This window comes from Myripristis murdjan, chromosome 14, assembly GCF_902150065.1.
Source record: "Myripristis murdjan chromosome 14, fMyrMur1.1, whole genome shotgun sequence".
NCBI lineage: Eukaryota > Metazoa > Chordata > Actinopteri > Holocentriformes > Holocentridae > Myripristis > Myripristis murdjan.
The window spans coordinates 20132693-20153428 of record NC_043993.1 but is presented as its reverse complement, the minus strand read 5'-3'; the positions used below and the strand labels follow the sequence as shown (position 1 = coordinate 20153428).

Below are 20736 nucleotides of genomic sequence, written 5' to 3'. Positions count from 1 at the left end.
GAAATCTGTGCTAAAACTGCCTGAGTTGGAATGCAAGGTCTTCATGTCAATTTTCTTCTTTTCACAAGACCCCCACTCAACCCTGCATTGCCTGTACCTCCAGAACAATGCAGTCAAATACCATTGTTGTCAAAAATAGGACAAATTGTAACCATGTTTGACTTCTGCTCTTTGTCAGTGTTAGGGTACCTTTGTTTCTGCTCGATGGGACCATCTTTCACCCCTGCCTGGGCCTGTTCTTCCTGTTGATCTACCCCACCTCAGTCCAAGTGTGTACTCAGGTCATGGTGGAGCCTCACTTTCACAACAAAAGTGCCATGATATTGTCTTCACTGTTAACTTTGTACCTGCTTTTTTCCCTTTTTTTCCTGGCGTTCCCCGTGGAGAGACATTCAAGAATTTCACAGTTTGTTTTTACCTGACTTGGCCTATAGTACATGAATTTCCTCTTGGTAAAGTTTACCTGTCTGAAACAAATATTTGGTATAGCCGAGCAAAATGTCACCACTTATCTGCAGCTTATGCGTAATCTTGTGAATTCTCTGAATCACACGTTACAGGAAGAACATGTTGGAAAAGTAGAGTAAAACTTACTGTTCCCTTCTCAGCAGAACACACACACCCTCAGACTTTTAGGCACCCAGTGAACCCAACCCTGCCCAACAACACACACACGCACACACACAGGCCATGTTCATGATCAAACATGATGAACATGAAAGGACCACTTCTTATGTTTATGCTGTAGGATTGTCCAGTCCATCTGAGCATGAAACTCCCCTGCAACCTGAGAGCACAGTTTAACTGGGGACACCAAACTGTTCAGGCAGTGTCAAAAACATGTAAAATCTGCAGTCACCACTGCATATACCATGACCAGCTTTACCTTCAGTTCAGTTTCTGTGAAGCAGGTTTGTGAAGCACATTTATCAAGTTCAAGTCAAGTTCAAGTTTCAAAGACAGAGCGATATCCATGCTTACAATTATTGATTAGTCCCATCGAACTCCCATCGACTGTGAACTCTTGAACTAGTCCCCTTCCAAATCTGTCCTTCCACCTCTATTGTCCCGCCATGAGCTCGTATCTACAGTAGGCCAGACTAATCCAGATCACTTTCCTAAAGCTGCTGCTCCTAAAAGGGATTAAGGTGGTTAACCTATCGCTTTAGCTGACTCTGGTAGTCTGGCCTCCAAGCCAGGTCTGCCTGCTTTACTGACTCCGCTTACACGGGATCGACACCAAGAGCAGGAGTTGATTTAATCAGCTCTGCGAGCGCCTCACAAGATCAAAGCGTGATCGCGACACCTTCGCTGATTCGACTGTTTCAGCTCAGGATGGAAACAAGGCTGCTCAGATAAAGAGACGGCAGCCGGCTACAGTGCTGTCACCATACCTTTGACCACGATGACCTTTGACCTCCTCAACAAGTGAGAATCAAGGGTGGCTGGGAGATATTTAGACGCAGTGATTTACTCACTGCCCTTCTCATGAACAACCTATGTGAGATCAAAAGATTTTTAAGTTGCAGCACATTCTCTCTCATCGTTTATCACGGCTCTGGATGTAAACTGATGTCAAACCGTTGTGTATAAGTGACAGGGTTTCATCCCCACTGATGGGAAATGCATGTTAATAGTTGTAACAATGTCTGGCCGCTGCCATAAGTAGCCGGCTAAAAAGATATTAACAGTTAATGGTCCCTGGGTAGGCTATATTCTATAGTGTAATTCGCCTGCAAACCAAGCAGAATGAAAGGCATTGTGCGCAAACCTTCGAGGGACAAAGCGGCATTCTGCTCATATCCTATCTCTGCAGAGTTTAATTTAAGAGGAAATGAATGTTTCGCCCTTTTCGATTGCTTCCTCCTGATCCTTATCCCTGCAAAAACAAGTGCAGTGAGTGCTGTTGTTGCCGGCAAGCAGCTCCTACCTGGAAAGAGAAGGGTTATTTTTTTCCACCGCTGGCTAACGTTACATCATGACTGCCATACTTGGCAGACGCCACTGCCAGCTATATCCCTCACACCATACTGCACAATAACTAGGTTAGCAGGTGCATCAATTGGATTAGAAGAAAGTTTATTGTGTCACAGATTTTCCTTGAGCTATGGGGTGATGACAGCATGGTGAGGGGATGCCCATATAGCAGCGTAGACCAGAAGCCTGTGCAGGATTTATTTGTAGCTCGTGTATGCACAGATGAGGATATAAAAAGCGGGGGCATCACTGAGGAAAGCAGTAAAGGTGACACTGTTTGTTTTGCTCTTGATGCTGGACAAAGACTACCCCAGTGACCTTTCTCTGTGACAGGCTATCTGATCGGCTGCCATGTGTGTGTCGTGTTTGTGTGTGTGTGTGTGTTGAGGATGCCTCTGGTTTCTTCCTGGGAGAATGGTGCTCTTTGTCCCGGGGTCCCCAGAGACTCAGGGCATTTGAGGGGAGCTTTGGTGGTTGGTGGGGTTGTTTGGGTGCCGTCCCATTGACAAGCACCTGAACTGGGAGACCAAGGTACCACCGCCAGATATTAAGGCCAACCCCCTTCTGAAGTCGACCCTTAATTGAAGATGCATTAAAAAGCAATAGAAGCCTGCTCAGTGGAATGAACGGGAGGCTTTCATTCACTCTTTTGTCTCTGCTCGCCCTCTCTCTCTTGCTACCCCCTTCATCCTTGTCTCTCTGAGAGGGTGCTGTCTCCCTAAGCTTGTCCGTCACAATAAGCCTTTTGATTCCTTAATGATGAGAAAGAAAGGAAAAGAGGGAGGGGGGATTGAGGGGCAAGTTTAAAAAAAAAAAAAAAAAAAAACCCCACCTGCAATCAGTCTTAGAAACGGCCAGAAAGAAACAAAGTGTATATTGAGCCTCTGGCCTCATGGATCCAAGTGTATTTGTGTCGCTCCTCTTGTATGCTTTATCTTTGATGCACTATGTATAATGCAGTAGTGTGTTTGCGTGTGTGTGTGTGTGAGCTAACTCAGGGCCAAAATTGGCCTCTAACATCAAGAACAAGGCAATTAGAAATGGATTAAGGGGTTGAGATCCTCAAGCTTTCTCAGACTCTCCTGACAGACTGATGGGGAATCGGACAGGAAACTGAGAAGCCTGCCTGTCTGTCTGAGCTAGCAGACAAACAACAGAGCCAACAGAGTGTATTCTGATATCACCTTTCAGAGTGCAAGGATGTGGGGATATGGCTGCTGTTGAGGCTACATACTTGTTTTGGTCAGCAGTTCAAATAAGAAACACAAATGCTCAATGTTGTGCTTTTGTCATCGAGTCCTCAGAGTTTGTGGAAATGCAAGAGAGAACGACTGTCATATAAAAAGGCATGTCAATAGTTTATTATTCATTTGTAACACATTCTCCATATCACACTTTCAACCATTACAACCAAATGAATCAGACAATCTCATACATTTTATATATGATGAGTAAAGTCGATTGGTCATAAACAACTTGATTCTTATATGGATTTGCTCCCTTATTTACTCAGCACTATATAAACTTTGAAATACATAAATAACATTGACTGTGCATCCCCATATCAATTACACATTCAGTACATAAATACATGTGTACAAATGACACCAGCATGGAAATATAACTTGATGCATTATGATACAATGGAAAATAGACATATTCCTTGTTCAATTGTCACAATAAATCTTGACTTTCTTACAAGAGAATTGCACAGATCTCTGACTTACAGAATACATAACAAGTCCTCTGAATAAATGGATGAGAACTCAATCGGGTGTAATTCACAGTAGATAACATTCAGTGCATCCGAGACCCTGTAATACAAGCCATGAACACAAGTCACATGCTCTCCAGATAAGCTCGGAGAACTTCACAGGTCAAAATGGGAAAACGATCATGGAGTAACTGAGGTGTGTGAACACAGTTGGCAAGCACGGTTTTGTTTTTTGTACAGCTTCGGTCCGTGTTAACTTCTTAAAGTCTGGAACATCAAGACACGGGACATGCTCATCCATGCAACTTTACCATTTGAGATGCATGAAATCATAAAATTTATATTTTTTCTGCTCATTGATGATTATGATGATTAGTGTTGCTGTGTCCTATTCTGTCTCCCCACACTGCAGACCCCACCCTCACCCCCTAAAATCCACCTGTCACTACTATCAGATCAGGAGGGAGAGGAGCTACAGCAAAAAACAAAACAAAACAAAACAAAACAAAACTCCACAACCCATCTCTGCATCGTCATCATCGTAGACTCTGTCTGTGGAAGCAGGGAAACTGCCGCCTCGTGCTCAGAACAGCATGTAAAGTTGTTCATCATGGTTTTTCTGATGCTCCCTGAACTGACAGGATCCGCCTGGAGAAAAGGCAAGACCTCATCCTACCAACCTCACCCCCCACCCTTTCCTAAACTAACTGCTGACCAAGTGGCCGTGAATGTTCACCTGATGGAAAAGAAAAGCCAAAGTGCTGACTCCTTTGACCTCTGGCTTCAAAAAGTGTATTTTTTATGACTCAGTTCTACTATTAATAGCTCCATGCCATTCACATGTCCCATACAGAGCAACACAGCACATGCCGGGTCACAGGGCTGACATCGGCACTCCAAACGGAAACCTTATCATGGTGCTGCACGCTGATGTTGTCACTACCAGAGACTAAATTTACCTGACATTGGACAAAGGTGGATGAGGTCTAAAGTGTGTATGTGGCCCTGTGTGGTGCTATATAAGTGTGTGCTGGTATTTATTGGCTGATGCTGTGACGGGTTAGGGCACAGCAGACAGAACTGGTGTTGAGTCTGATGTGTTGTAACTATGAGTGCTTGGCAACACTTGAACCTGCTTTATGGCACATTCATAATGCTGGAGGAAGACCTACATAACAGCTTCACTACACATGCATGAATGCTGATCCAAGCCTTATGGCATCTTTCATAAGGCATTCAGCGAACGCCTTTGTCATTTGTGTCATAAGGGAGGGAGGATCTCTGGGTCGATCACGTCTGCACTACTGTGTCGTCAGTTATTGTAGCAACCATGCGATGGACATGTTTACAAACCAGGGTTCAGTTTAAAGAGTAGTGTAGAACTTCTTGTGTTCATGGATGTTGCAGTGCAGCATGGGATGCCGTCCTCTAGTTGGGCTGGGACAGTCCCAAGGCCATGGCCACAGACATCACAAGGAGGGCAGCACTGGCCAAGACCGCAGCGCCTCCCGACCTGTACACCAGCCGTCCATTCAGGGGCTGCACCGGCCTGAAGGTGTCAACCATCTGCTTGCCATCCTGGAACTGGAGTTCAGAAAATGCCCGCAGCTGGAGGAATGGAAGGCAAATGCAACTTTAGTCTCTAGCTTTCAGAAAGAGTCGGATGAACTTGAGGGCTGAAATTATAATCCATGGTGTCAAATCAATGTTTGTGATTTGACTGACTTTGAACTGAGCATCAAAATAACCTTTATATAATAGATATCGGTTTAATCTGAAACTAGAAAATGTACCTTTGCTACCAAGAAAACAGAAAATGGCATGAAAGTGGCATGTTCATGGACAAAATGGCCTTTTGCAAACCAAAATTCAGTGATATTCTTTGAAAACATATGGTGCTGTATCCTGACCTGTTCTCTGCTTAGAGGAATGGTGTTCTCAAACACCGTCCAAACCACAGACTCGGTGCAGCCTGGGGTGGTGAGGGAGCCCTTGTAGCGGTAGTAGTTGGTCAGATTCTGCGGGGCTGGGATCAGCTGCCCCAAGGAGATGGCAGGCAGAGAAGTGCTTCCCTCTGAAGGCACAGGGAGGAAACATTCAGACATGCAACCACTTTTGTCACTGGTTCTACTGAACATTTGTCGCTGCATCACTTACTTGGGGTCCTGACGCTTCGCAGGGCGTTGATGATAGGCTCATACTTCTTGTTAGTGCTTTTGGACTCCTGCAAATGGAGAGCATTGCATGTTATAATTTCACATTGAAGTCAGTTCCACTGCATAATTTTATATCCAAAGACAGAATTCTGGTGGGCAGAAAAATAGAAATATTTACCTCGTAGAAAAACCCAAGGACTGCAACTCCGTATGGGTCTGATAGTGCCACCGACAGATTGGTGTACCTTTCTTTCATGTGAACAATGTGCAGCTGTAAGAGACAGCCAATACAAAATATTACTGATTCAATCACAATTACTAAGGCCATCTTTCTCATAATAGCTGTTGCACCCATGCTATAAATGAGACCAGGCACAACAGCACAATTTTATCAACCCTTTATGGCCATTGCAATATTTGCCGAGGCGATTTCATGCTCTAACAGCAGCAGCAGAGGTATAACCATAAAATGTAATGAAATTCAAAGTTGATAGTTGCCATATTTTTCCTATTACAGATAATGTTCATTGCCATAAAAGATAGAAATGTGATGTTTCAGCTGCAGCAGGGTACAAAATGATTGCTGATAGGTACAACAAAAGGTAATACAAGTGGCTCCTGTGTGTTGACCCAACTGCCTTCATGTGACTGGATGGTTTCAAGACAACAGATTGAACTTTCAATAATCACTACTCTCTCTCTCTCTTTTTTATAGTAATATTTGACCAGGTTACACAGGTTGAGCTGTATATTTTAAGCTACCTCCATTGGGAATTGCTCCCCGTCAATGGTGTGTTCGGAGCCTGGTCCACCATTCTTGCCCCAGTGCAGGTGGAACTGCACAGCCTTGTATTCTGTAGTCAGGTCTCCGCCCGAGATGGTGGCCAGATGGGTCACTGGGACCTGAACTGGAGTGGACAGAAACAAAACATGAAGAGACTGCTCAACAGTCTCAAAGAGTTGATGGCTGTAGATTTTTTTTTATTGTAAATGTAAGAGTACCGGAGTGGCCGTTGTTCTCTATTGTGCTTTTGAAAGCGTGCTGGTAGTTGCTGAACTGGAAAGGAGTCAGACGCTCGTCCCTCCGAGTCTTTCTGGTGATGATGTTGATTGGCGATTGGGCTCTTCCTGCACATGCACCATTGGCATGGTCCCACTTCTCTGGTGCTAAAACAAGAAAACTGGAGGTATTAACATCCTGGACTAAAGTTAGTCCTTGTTTTGTTTTGTTTTGTTTTTTACTTCATATTGCAAAATTATTACATTCGATGAGCTCACCGTTGCACTTGTGATCACAGGTGAACTGGGACTGGTAGCACCAATCTGAAACACAGGGAACAATATCAAGGAATATGTTGGTATTTGGATTTAAAAGATTCCCTGCAAATTAGCCACTCAACCTGTATCTCTGTGCAGAGATGCAGAACACACAGCTACACACAGCTACACACAGCTACACACAGCTACACACACACACACACACACACACACACACACACACTTAATGCCACTTATCAATCAGCTCGAGGCATTGTTAACCTCTTAGTGACATCAATAAGCTGCAGTCTATATTTGGAACAGGAAGGATGTCTCTTGCTCAACGTATATTTTGGCACATGTCCAACTACATTTCATTTGTATCCATCTAATCCGGACTTTTTATCAATAGTTGGTTTATTTTTTCTTCCTGCAAACAGTGAATTGTTCACATATTGGTTTAAGTCAGATGTTATTCCCGGCTATACAAATACTCTAATACACCGGAATTGTCTTCCTATTGTTTAGGGGCACAAAGACACACAAGTTGCAGTTTGTGCTTTATCTTTCCGCGCTATCAGAGTAAATACCAGCCTAATCTTTTGCATCAGCATGGTCACATTCACACATGTTTGTATGAAGGGTTTATTAATATTTCACAATGGGTTTGCATGTTTCCACCCCATACTTGGAGACAAATTTCTACAGCTATCTCACAAATCAAATATTTATGAAAAAACACACATGCCATTGAAAATATACAGGGAGTGTCTTGCCTCTCTGTTATTAGACTTGTATGAGGACGTGAAGGGCCTCCCCCGGTGTTTGTGAAGGAAGTCTGGTGAATTGGGTGTTAATGCTCGGTTTCTTTGCCATGTTGGTAAGCCATTTCCTCCTGCACTGGCATGATAGTGGGTATTGAAAATAAACTCAGCAGGGGTCACACAATCAGGGTGGGCTTAGATTGTATTCAGTGGTGCCATCATTTATTATATTGTTCCCAATAAATGAAAAGTTCTCATGAAGGGGCGGGGGGTGGGGGGGGTGGGGGGTTCCCAATAAAGCTTCGTACATACAGCATGAATTGTATTTGCACACCTGTGTTTACATGCAACATAGAAATAAATCTCTAAGTTATAACACAGAAATCTCCACTTACTTACTGTCAATAATTAAAGAATGCTGTCGTGGAAGACAATGGTGTTAAAGCTTTGTGCGACATAATTCAGACCTCTTATTTACAGGCAGATTTATTTGTTTATGTGTTTGTTTGTTTATTTAAATAATCAACAAATTAACCATTATAATAGCGAGTGAAGATGAATCACAAGAAATCTGCTGTGAAATCATATCACAGGTGAAAAATAATTTGATTGCCCCCATGTAATAATTTATCACAGTAAGTAAACGGTAACAGTTTGAGAACAGATGCAGGGACTGTGCCGTGTCTGTGGGTTCAGTCATCTGACGCCCTGCCTCACAATATTGCTCCCACTAAACGACACCATTTGCTTCGTTTGATCAGTTTCCATCTCAGCCAAATTTTGACCAGTTTTCGGCTCATTTTTTGAGCATGGAACGTGCCATTGCCCTTTCCTGTTTTCTGTGTTTACGGCCACTCAGTAGTTTGTTTTATCGCAGCCAATCAGCTTTCTGTGCGCACAGTTTCCCTGGTCCGACCAATCGGCGCTTCGCTTTGATCTCTCGTGCGGCGCAGAGTAAATTAAAACACTGAACAATGAATGGGTTTCAATGGGCCTGAGAGCACAGCCAAGAGAGCAAAGTCGGAGGAAACTGTCAAGAAGAAACAAAAGGCAATGTAAGAAAAATAAATAGGCCACGTTTGCTGCGGAGTGAAACGCGGTGCGAGTAGGATATACTGAGTCATGAGAAACAAAGAGAGACGGATCTTTTATGTCATTGTGTTGTGCGCGCCGTGCAGCCTCACAGCTCCGCGCCAGACATAAACTGACTGAAGTCTCGGCGATTTAGACAGCGTTTCACATAAAACAATTCAAAAGAAGAAAGGGCTTGAAAATATTCGCTTGCCAAGCGTTAGCACGCTGTCACGACATGTGCGCTATAGTGCAGCTCCGCTCCCCGCGCCAAACTGCACGCTCGAGGATTTACCACATCAATCCAGGCTCCGTCACTCAGTTTGAGGTTGGCTGATCAGTGTGAGAGGCCAATTAGTCGACAGCAAACATGTGAGGTAGTGAGGAGTCGTTAGTCGTTCACTGACAGTTAAGACGGCAAGGGAGCAAAGAGTTACTATACTGATCAGAGTCTCACTCTTTTCACTGTTACCTCCCCACCTACCGTGAGCAGACAAAAATACCTTCCCGCGCGGAGGTCTGTGGGACAAACCTTTCATCCATTCAGCCACTTTGGTCTTTAGTCTCGGGTCCTTTGTATGAAAAGGTCTGGGAGCCCTATATTTCCACGGTAAGTCAAAATAATGCTGTCAACTATAACAACGCGCAACAAATGTATAAACTAGTCCTGCAGGGGTCCATATGGCCAAGTGTAAGACGCTCCTCCTCGACACTGAGTCAAAGAGCGCACTGTGTGGCGCTATCACACAAATACACAACCCAACAATCCATACAGCTTCATTTGCTGTCATGCATATTGTCTGGAGAAATGGAGTGTGTTTTATTCGGAAAGCCTACAGTGTTCCCAGTGCTGGTACACCAAACCTTATGAAAAAACATCTATCTTATATTTTATAAAGCTGCTGTGCAGATAATATCCTACAGCGCAACTATGTCCCTATATAAATATGAAGCAAATGATATATGATACATTTGGATATTAAAAAATACAACAAAGTGCGGCAAAGTCACGACTGAATAGCACATATTCTAAGCCCGGGGGGAATTATTATAGGGGATATTAGAGAGCTTTTTTTTTTTTTTTTTTTTTTTTTTTTTTTGCAGACGCTGATGCAGTGCGCAATCTTGCCTAGGATCGGTGCTCTAATTGGTAGTGGCATGAGCACCAAATATCGAATAAATATGTGCGCAATCAGCCCAAATCACGACGGACTATCTAATTTCCTCTGCCGGTGGTTCATGTGACACTCAGCTCATTCCAGAGGGTTGTCAGCACATGTCGACCATTTGTCTTTGTCAACTTTATTGGTCTTTTGCTCCCTGAGTTGCAAATTACCCCTTTAGTGCTTATAACACAGTCTAAGGCAATTCTCTAATTTTTCCTGTCTTTCCCCTTTTGGAAATAATGGAGACCAAAAGAATAATCATTTAGGAAAGGATGTATACACACCAAAGGGGACAATTAACACTTCTTGGCGACCAACAGCTAGTATTTGAGCACTGATCCACTTGGTCTCGTGTTAAAAATAGCGTCTCCTTATTGCATATCTTATCAGATTGATACGAGCGGGTTTGGAAGTTTTGGTGGCAAATGCAATTAGAAGCGGTCACTTTGCTGAACATGCGTGGGTTTTCAATTAAAGTGGCGCCCCTGAATTAAACCACTGACAGTTTTTAGACATTTGCAGCAGCCGGCTCCTTTGATAATGAAGGCTGGATGCGTCTCTCTGCGGCAACAAGGACGCAAATCTCTGTCATTGGCTCAGTTGCATCTATGTGCATCGGGAACAGGTGTATGTGAGGGAATGGCTGGGGCTCTGCTCTGTAACGGAGCACCGTGTCCTAACCGAGGCAGAGGGGTAGGGACACCCCGGCCAGATCGCTGCTCGGTTGCTTTGTTTTTGTTGTCATTTGGCACGGCTCTGGCGCTTTAGTTTTGTTGACACAGAATCCCTGCGTCATGTTATGTCCTTGAACAGGGAGCTCGGAGGTGGCAGTGAGAGCTGAGGATGTTCATCGCCAATAGGGAGGGAATAATGGTCGTTGCCAAATCAGTGTGGTGGACAAGGCAGGTGTGTATGGGGAGCATTACGCAGGCGTTTTGGTGCTGTTTTGGTACGAGGGGAGCGTTGATTTAATCGAAGGAGCCACTTGTGTGGCTCATACCTTCGCAAAATAACAGCATCACTGATTTGCTGTTCCTTTCTACACTCTTTTTGTATCTCTATTTTTAAATTACAGGCTGTTTTTGATCACTAGGATTAACAGTAACCAACTTTGTGTTGGATGATCTGAACGGAGTGACTGGCACGGCTGAAGAAACTGGTAAAAATCTATTTCATCAACTATTTTTTTTTCTTGAACGGCTTGTTTATTTGTTCATTTATTCATTGACAACAACCTTCTTCTGAAAGGATTTCTTTTGCTACTGCTGCTGTTGTTGTAAAATAACTTCATAATAATCAATTGCATGCTTACTAAGACCCGATAACCCACTTGATGATCAAAAATCCACGATGTACAATTATATAATCTCCCCTCACTGATTTTGATTGGAAAAATTAGATACCCTTATGTACACGTACACATTTTATGTACACGTACACATTTTAACAAACAAAAACAACTCAAGAGTATATCGACAGTGACAGAGGATGAATACCTCATCATTCAATTAACCTTTAGAACCTGAACACTGGCAATACAAATAATATAAAATCAGTAATAATGGGAAAAAAATCACAAAACTTATTTTGCATATTTACCTCTAAGAATAAGTAATAATGAAAAGAGACTCACCACCTGCTCCTGTGCAGATTGTCCAGACGGATGCCAGGATAATGGGTAGAATTAGATGCTGCATTTTGGAGCGTCTCTGACTCGACCGAGGGAGGGCAACACAATGACTTGATTTTTGCCAATGTGATCGCATTCTTGCAGGGGGTCTTGTACTTATCTATCACCATACTAGACAGGAAAGAAACAGTGGCCCCTCCCCTTCGGGCATTACCACCTCTACCAAACATCTCCACTTGATAAGACCTCAAATGAGGGCCTATCAATTTGGCTCTTGATGTGGAACACCTCATTATAATAATTTAATCATTCTTGTCATGGATGCGCTGCTGGATAAACACCTAATCAGTATTTGAAGGAGATTTAAAAGACGTGAAACCTTGGTGATGGGAGAGGAGATTAGATTAGGTTAATCATCGGTGTGATATATTTTTTTTTTTTCCCCACATCCACAGGTAGCTGTGAATGTCGGTATGGCTGGATAAAGTGTGGCAAATGACTGGCATCTGATAGGGTCCCAAAGGGATTTCCCATTCTTTCTTTAAATGAAGGCATTGTTGTTGGACTGACTTCATCTGACCCCCTGTAGTCTTAATCACAGACCATTCACCTGCTATCCTGTCCCAGTCTAGTGGAACACACACACACACACACACACACACACACACACACACACACACACACACACACACATTAAAAAAGTGCACATCCAAGAGAGGATATCAGGTGAAATTTTTTATTCAAAAAACAGCGTATTTTCCAGTCCAGTTACGTTTGAGAAACTCCGAGAAACTTGTCCAGTCAGTGCAAAGCTTAGCAAAAAATCTGTGCCTCTTTCTTGAACTTTCCCAGTGAAACTTCATGCTGTCGCCTTTATTTTTATTCACCGGTGGCAACCTAGAATGCCCTTTGCTTGAATTATTGATTAATCTAGGCACAGCGAGGGACATTGGCAAACGTTCCTTCTCCAAACATGAATTAGTTGGTGTTGGTCCTCTTGAAGACTTTTACCAGGATCTTAAGGTCTTTGCCCATTCGACTCCATGCATCATCACGACATACTGAGCTGGCTGCTGACTGTGCCATCCCATACCACAGCTGACAGCCTATATGAAATACTAGATAATGACACTATGGGTCATTATGCAAATTTATATTTAGCATTACAAAGCATGCAGTTTCACTTCCACCCTCTAATGTCCCTCTCACCTTCAGATGACAGAAGGGAAATTACTTTATTAACTAGCATTAGAGGGAACTTCAGCTATTCTGTAATATAGATAGATAGATAGATAGATAGATAGATAGATAGATCTGTCTTAGAACAAGCAAAAGTTGTTTTGGCAAATTATAAAATCTCTCCTTCCTCCTCTGGTTTTTGGCATTTCATATAAGACAGTAATAGACAGCTCTGAAACCAAATCAAGAATACATGTAAATATTCTTTATTATGTGGATTAGGATTGCAACCATATGGACTATCAGCTTCTGAAATTCTGCCTCTTAGATTAAAAAAAAAGTGTTTAAAATGTCTTTACAGTTATGGTGTGAAATCATGCTACCTTCACTTGATTTGTTGAAGGGCTGGAGTGTTGGATTGCAAGTTTTTCTTGGTGAATTAGCTCCATCTGGTGGCCACATGGGAAGACAGTAGTGCTTCTTCAGTGATGGATCTCAAGGCACCAGAACTGGAGCACATTACCGACTCCTCAGTGCTTTATGTTTCATGAAGAGAGGTTGTGTATCAAAACTAGGACAGAGTGGCGGTGAATACATTAGATCAGCTTTTAGAATAATCTACAACTCACCAGAGGTCCATCACACTCAGGTTTACTAGAGTGTGATGACATTCATCACCAACAGTGAATGTTGCATGCAGACTGAAAGGCAGTGCAAGAGAAATTATATATATATATGTATATTTTTAATCAGAATTGAACATGTTCTCCATTAGCTACATAATCTTTCCTTGGTGATAGTTTCTTGAGTGGATTGTTGTAACATCATCTATGCTCATAATAGCGATTTGGCCACATCACCCTATAGCTAACGATTATTCTGTACAACAACTGTGTGAAATGACAGTGAATCTGCTGCTATATAAAACATATAGTCATGTGTTCATCAGGTCTGGCTAAAGCACTGTGATTTTCCAGACTGCAGTTCTTCAAAATATCCTGGAAGTGACTGATGTATTATTTTCCCATACTTTTCCAGATGTTCCAGACCTGTGCATGGACCCTGTTAAAAAATTTTATCAAATAAAAGAAGAGCAAATCCATGATATAATCTTTTATTTCAACCCATGGGATTTAACTTTTACAGTGCATTTCTTTACAACAATAATTCATTAAGTGACAGGTTTTAGCCACCACTACAGATCAGATAACTATATATGTTACATTTCTGCGTTCCTCTTAAAGATTTTGACTTCATGAACACCGTGTGAAAAAACCCCAAGTATTAGATGATGGAGAACCACACAGGTTAACTAATTCAGTGACATTATCGGATCACCCACTGAAATCATTAGCCTTGTTATTGAACTGAACCATCCCTTTTTAATCTTTAGGTGTCTCCATGTTATTAAGCAGCTAGCTATCTGTACCATTAAACACCAAGAGGTGGTTGATTAGAAACCTGCTGCCATCCATGAGAACAAAAAAAGGCTTAAAAAAATAGACAAAAGAACAAACAAAATATGGCACTATTGTCTCAAGGAACAACCAGTAGACACAAACACAGAGCTTTTCGCAATAGAACAAATTATGGGGACCATGGCTGAACTCCCCTAAACAGGAAAAGAAAGAAACTCCGAGCACTTTGTTCAGTCCTTTCCCCAGGAGCCGTTACTGCCAGGTAACAATCTGAGGCGGCGTCATCAGTCAGATGGACATCAAGCTTTTATGTGGACATTAAGCCATTCATTCACAAGCATCTCAGCAGAAATACCTTTCTGAAATTCCTTCTGTCCCATTACAGAACACCGACTGTCCCTTCAAAAGACCTTTTCTGAGGTCAGAGGAGGACAATTACAGTAACCTGGCGATAACTTCTTATGTCCAGACGCCTTGATGTTTCTGCATTTTCTTCCTCTTAATCACATCATGCACACATTCCAAATAAACAATCAAAATGCAGTATCGCATCGACCCCTCTGTCAGTACAAATTCCTCAGGATTTCTACTGCTGCAACATGGCTATACTTGAGAAAAGCATTGATAAAGACAGAACCACATTGACTGTGCATATACATAATTTTGAAAACACTGCGGCAATGAACAACGCAGACGACCCACCAAATGCACATTAACATAAACTCAGTCTTCCAGTTACCCATTACACATTACATTCAGGCTCCAAGAAAAAGATGCGACGGCAAAATAAACAGCAGATTTCTCCCTTTTTCTCAAGTTTGGTCTCAAATTCCCTCAAATACACAACAGCTTGTAGTGCACAAAATAAGAATACAAAATTAGACTTTTAAATACTGTAGCAGCAATTCTTTTCTTTTAAAGTTGAAAGCCTCTAGTAGAACAGGTAAAGGCTTTGGAGTCCCCAGCATGTGGGAAGGTGACAAGATTGTCCTCTGAAGTGTGAGACAGCGTCTATGAAGACGGGTATAGGTGTTTGGTAGTAAAGGTGGGTGACTCTGCTGGGGTGGACAGGTTAGAGATGCGGCCCCTCCCTGAGGTTGGTGGACGAGGGGCGTCTCAGATGGGTCACCACGAGAGGACAGAGCCCCGGGGAGGCAGCAGGACGCTGCAGCACTCCAGGCTGAAAATGTCTTCGACCAGAAGGGGTTCGTTCTGCGGGAAAAACCTCCCTCAGCTGTGACCGCCTTCATCACAGTCCCTCGGTTCACAGACCTTCCCTTTTCTCTTCTCGGCCAGTCAGACGGTCTCACATTGCACCTCCATGTTGAAAGTAAGCTTCTCAAAGAGCAACAATTCCTCCTCATCTTCCCCCACAGCACGTTGGGGCTGCAGTGGTTTGCTCAGCTCATTGGTCCAAAACGGTGAGGACAGAGCCGAGGTGGGCCATGCTACAGGACGGCTCTCTCAGCTGGAAGCTGTGGCGATGGGCTTCTTGAGCTGCTGGCTGCGGATCTCGCGGGTGCGGGACTCCAGGAGCAGGTCATGGCAGGCGTTGCACACCAACACTGGATCGTACAGCTGCTGGTCTGGGATGGGCAGTTTCAGATGACAGCAGTCTTTACAGAACACGTTCCCACAGTTCCTGAGGGAGGAGAGCACAAGAAGGGTTAAGAAAGAAAAAGAAAGAAAGGAGAGGAAACAGCTGTACGCTTCAAATGCATTCATTAACAAAATAAACAAAAAAAAGCAACATTTCAGTTACGTAAAACCTTCTTCAGCCTGAAACAAAACATTACAGTCTGGACATAATATCAAAGGATCAGACTGCATCATATGTTCTCATAAAATGGCAATAAAGAATCTTGAATCTTAAATCTGCATCCTTATCCCTCCTCTTTGTTCAGCTTGACAAAGACAGAGTTTCTCTTAAGAAAGGCAGCTCCTCACATTTCCTGACATTTCTACTAAGGCTTTGCACTTCAGCCAATTTTTAAATGTTTGGTTTGTGATTTACTTATATGCTTTTTGTAGTTTTGAAGTGCCACAACAAAAATTGCCGTTTATAGTTGGGTCAAAGTGTTGCTGTCACACAGTGAAACTGAGACTTGCCAGGCTGTGAAGAATTCAAAGCTTTGTTCACAAAATTGGCATTTGAAAGTAAAAATTCACCATTAGATTATGAGTACAGGATCTGCTCAGTTGCAGTTTTAAAATTATTGATATTGTAACACATGAAATTTCCTTCAACCAATTACTTTGCGAATAAACACATTTTTACTTGTTAAGTTTCAGTACAGGTGGCCTTGTGGTGTGCTTCATCAAGGCATCTTAAATCTAAGACTATGTGAGAAATAATAATTGTTTGTAGTTAAAATGAAAAAAAAAAAAAATCCTGGTGTGGAAAGTTTTTAAGCTTACTGATAATTTAAATTAGTGCCACATTAGAGTAAAGAGTCAATTTGTGCACCATCACTTATCAAATTTGAAAAATTGTCTGAAAAGTGAGTTTCTTTTTTGATTTAATAGCAGGCTAGCTTCATAAATTAAGGTCTCCAAACAATAACACAATAGCTAAATCTAAACTGTGCTTAACTTAAAAAAAGTGAATTGCAGTTTCACACATTCATCGCCACTTTTTTCAATCACATAACTTCTTACAGCTCACAGCTTAATATTGATTACACTGTTGCTCAGTCTATAATATTGATTACACTGCTGAATAGATCTGAGCAGAATCCCCACCTGCAGTGGTGACGTCTCTTGGCCATCCAGAACTCACAGTCACAGTTGAAACAATGAGACGCCATGTGGTCGGGCACCCACCTCGTGACCTAAACACACACACAAACACACAAAAAGACATCTTCATCTTGCTGCCAGAGCGAGGTGTGAAAAAGGGTTTGAGGGGGAGTGGAGAGAGAAGCAATGAGGTTTGCTGGAAACAATTCATGGAGGATGCTGACCTCTGTGTCCTTGCGCTCCACCCGATCCCAGCTGCCCTCAGAGAGGCGGTCCTCGCTGTGGGTCGACAGAGAGTCCTCCTCATTGCTGTTGTCTGACTCCCGCAGACACGTCTGGAACAAAGAGAGCACAGGAAGGTCAGAAAAACAGGAGGAGAGAAAACGTACCCCAAGGCTTACCCAAAGCAAGTATTCACATACAACACAGACAGCAAAGAGGCATCTAGAGCCAGCTGTTTGACTCCAGCATCAACACAGAACGCGCTACTCACAATGTCGTCCTCGTAGTCGATGTCTGGCTCAGAGGGCGGGGTGCCGTAGTGCTTACTCTCCAGCCTCATCTGCAGCTGCCGCACCTGCTGCCGCAGCACCTCTACCTCCTGCTTGTATCCTGCCTCGATTTGACGCAGGCGCTGCTGTACCGCATCCATGGGCACCGGCAACCCGTCGTCGTCAAGGTAAGCTGGGGTCTGGGATGGGGGAGGAGAGCTGGAGGCAGAGGGCGAGGAGTGGGATGCTGGCAGCAGCTGATGGCCTGCCATGGAGTAGCTGTTCAGGGCGGCTGCAGTTGGGCCGCACAGGGCGGTGTAGCCTGCACTTTTCATAGCAGACAGCCATCCTGGCAGCACGGGGCTGCTGGGGCAACGAACAGCTTCCCTGTGGCAGCACTGAGCTCCATTGGCGATAGCCAGGCCTTGGGCACGCAGCAGCTTGCTGGCCAGCCGACGACTCTGATAGCTATTGGGTTGCAAAGCTCGGCTGATGCCACAGTGACTGGCGCTACTGCAAGCGGACTGCACCAGGCCCTGGACACTCTCCCAATGGGAACCAAACAGGGATAGGTCTGAGAGCTGGCTCTGGGAGATCAGATGGCGTGCCGTTACCTGGGTGCAGTCTACAGGTATAGGAGCTGCTGCCAACGCTAATGCACACTCTCTTCCTTTCACTACATCTATCCTGATCTCTTTCTCCTTTTGGGGTTGAACTTGGGGCTGTGACTCACTTTGCTCCTCCTCATGAAAATGATTCTGGCTAAAATCCTTACTCTCACTGGACGGCTGGACTGGGGGGAGTTCTCCTTCATCTGTGAGCGTTTCTGTGGAGTCCTCCATGGGAAGAAGTGGGGTCAGCTGCTTGAGAGCCAGGAGCTCTGCAGATGCTTGGTGGCTGTTTTCTTGGCCATCGATGTGGCCGTTAAGGAGCCTGGGGGGGGTGTTGGCCACGGGCAGAGTGCCGTTGCAGGGGAGAGGTAAACATGCCTCTGATTTATGAGTGGGCGACACAACAGTCTCAGCAGTCCTACAGGGGATCTCGGCCTCCAGTGGAGGTGGTGGTGGTGGGAGTGGAGGGTTAGTTTTCTGCGGCAAAGCCTGGTGGAGGATAGGAGTGGTGAAGGGACTGTGAGGGAGTGTGACATCGTTACTGAGAGGGACAGGAGGAAGGGGCAGTGAGGGTAAGGGCTGCGTGGTGAGACAGGTCTCCTCTAGTGTCTCTTCACAGCCTTCTACACCTGAATCTGCCTCTTGGGTTAAGGCAGGGCATTGAATGACAGCTTCTACTTCAGATTCACCATTGTGCAATCCAATGCTGGGTACATCCTCATCAGGGTTATCTGCAACAGTTCCTCCCATGGTGGGTGTGGGTTCCAGGGCAGAGCGACCCTCCTGGCAGTGTTTATTGAGATTGGGGTCACTGGATGTACGTGTGAGGGGCACCCCGTTCTCACACGCCAACACCAGGTTGTCCATGGAGCGGGTCTTGGGAAGTCTGGAAATTAGAAACACACTAAGAACAAATCTTTTCACCTGCATTGATGGAAATGATGCAATTCTCCACTTGTGGCACTAGATGGCAGCATGGCTCTAAGTAAATCAAATATTTTACATACAGAAATTTCTGCTTTGCACATATTCTGTCACATACCGGTTACACAGGTTTACAGAAAATAAATGTACCTGTCCAGGGAACGGGAGGTGAGTTCGTCTCCTGCGACACTGGGGGGGAGGTAGAGCTCCATGGCATCATCTACAGCTGTACATGGAGAGGAGGTGGGAAGGTAGACGGCTGTCCACAGCTGTAATGCTCTTGTGTGGCACACCGGCTGCAGCACCTGACAGACAGGACAAGGACAGAAGGTCAATCTCAGAAGGTCAATAAAATCATAACAGTGCCTACTACACTATTGCTGCTGTCCTACTACTATCACTAGGTGCAGCCTACCACTACTGTTCAACAGCTATACTGCAGCTTCAATCTTCAATTTATTGAAGCAAATTTGTCCTTAGTTCACAACCTTCCACCCAAAAGACAGCTCGGAGCTGGAGCTCAACAATATGGTAAAAAAAAACTTTTGCATCATTATTTTCATTTTCACTCTACAGCAAAAAAACATGTTCTCTTAAGTCTGGAGAATACAATTTGTAGGTGGGCCACAATACTGAATGTATAATGTTATTTTGTCACATATTTGCCCTATATCAAAGAACTGCAGCTGCTGTGATCTGTATTGTGCACTTGGCCATAATGTGATTAAAATTAAAATTAACTGTTTGGCCCTAATTAGAAATGAAAGGAAACTGAAGATAAAGGACATGCCTACTAATTTAACTTAAATGGGTACCTAATAAGCAACGCACCTCATCCTTCACCAGTGGAGTGGCTTACTGACCAACTAAACTTGTAATGTTGTAATAAACAGAACACAAAACAGAGGGTGGGTACCATGTCATGACTCGGGATGTAGAGGAAGTTCTGGAAGTTCTTGTTCCCCGTGCGAAGCAGGGACCAGACAGAACAGGTGCGTTTGTAGATGTTTCTTGCCTCCCTCTCTCGAGCGTTGTTACACAGGAAGGTGCCATAAAGACACGAGTATGTGTGCTGCACCAGCTTGACCTGCACCACGGGCAAGACAAAACATCAAGTCAGGCTTTTAAAATAGCATTCTCAATCACTGTTTATGGTATCTATAGCATACACCAATTCAAGACAAAAGCTGATTCATGTTCAAGATTACCACCTGACATCAAATTTAGCTTACTTCAGTCTTAAAAAATGTACAGTTCTGGTCCTCAGGTCTGACTGGCTGAGGCATGTTAGATAGTTGTAAAATAAATTACAAACTCACACTTATGACTACATCAGTGTCAACATAAATAATAATTATTGTACTAACAGAAGACCCCCAACTAATACCAAACCAAATTTAATTTACATTTATCACATTACATTAACACAGTTACAACACAGTTTATACATAGACTGCATAGACACAGTCTACACATATACAGACTGTAATGCAGTAAAGAGCAACCCTCTATACCTGTACAGTAAAGAATCAATACCTTGTACTAAACACCTTGTACCCATTCTATTCTCAGGTATAGGAACAAACCCCTAAATAAACAAATAAAAATAATTTAAAAATAATAACAAACTGAGATAAAA

The 20736-nt window shown here is 43.5% G+C and overlaps 2 protein-coding genes across 7 annotated transcripts in view; both read right to left on the bottom strand.

The window, feature by feature from the left end:
• Positions 1–3311: 3311 nt before the first annotated feature.
• ca4a (carbonic anhydrase IV a) lies at positions 3312–11871 on the bottom strand. 2 transcript variants are annotated; one of them, XM_030068554.1, is made up of 8 exons: positions 11739–11871; positions 7126–7170; positions 6850–7014; positions 6610–6755; positions 6026–6118; positions 5849–5915; positions 5602–5765; positions 3312–5299 (listed from the first exon to the last, which is right to left on the bottom strand). In XM_030068554.1, exons 1-8 carry the CDS (start codon positions 11869–11871, stop codon positions 5120–5122), a joined length of 993 nt encoding a protein of 330 aa, XP_029924414.1. In that variant the 3' UTR covers positions 3312–5119. The 2 variants fall into 2 exon arrangements, with proteins under 2 accessions (XP_029924414.1, XP_029924415.1); XM_030068555.1 differs by having other exon boundaries at positions 11742–11838.
• A 2143-nt stretch (positions 11872–14014) lies between these two features.
• mtmr4 (myotubularin related protein 4) overlaps positions 14015–20736 on the bottom strand; it is a 51069-nt gene continuing 44347 nt past the window's right edge. For all 5 annotated transcript variants that reach the window (XM_030068550.1, XM_030068551.1, XM_030068552.1 and 2 more), the window contains 6 exons: positions 20014–20184; positions 19248–19402; positions 17565–19059; positions 17296–17406; positions 17075–17163; positions 14015–15974 (listed from right to left, as the gene is read on the bottom strand). In XM_030068550.1, the coding sequence (XP_029924410.1) occupies positions 15797–15974; positions 17075–17163; positions 17296–17406; positions 17565–19059; positions 19248–19402; positions 20014–20184 (2199 nt within the window). In that variant the 3' untranslated portion in view covers positions 14015–15796. The remainder of the gene's footprint in view (positions 15975–17074; positions 17164–17295; positions 17407–17564; positions 19060–19247; positions 19403–20013; positions 20185–20736) is intronic.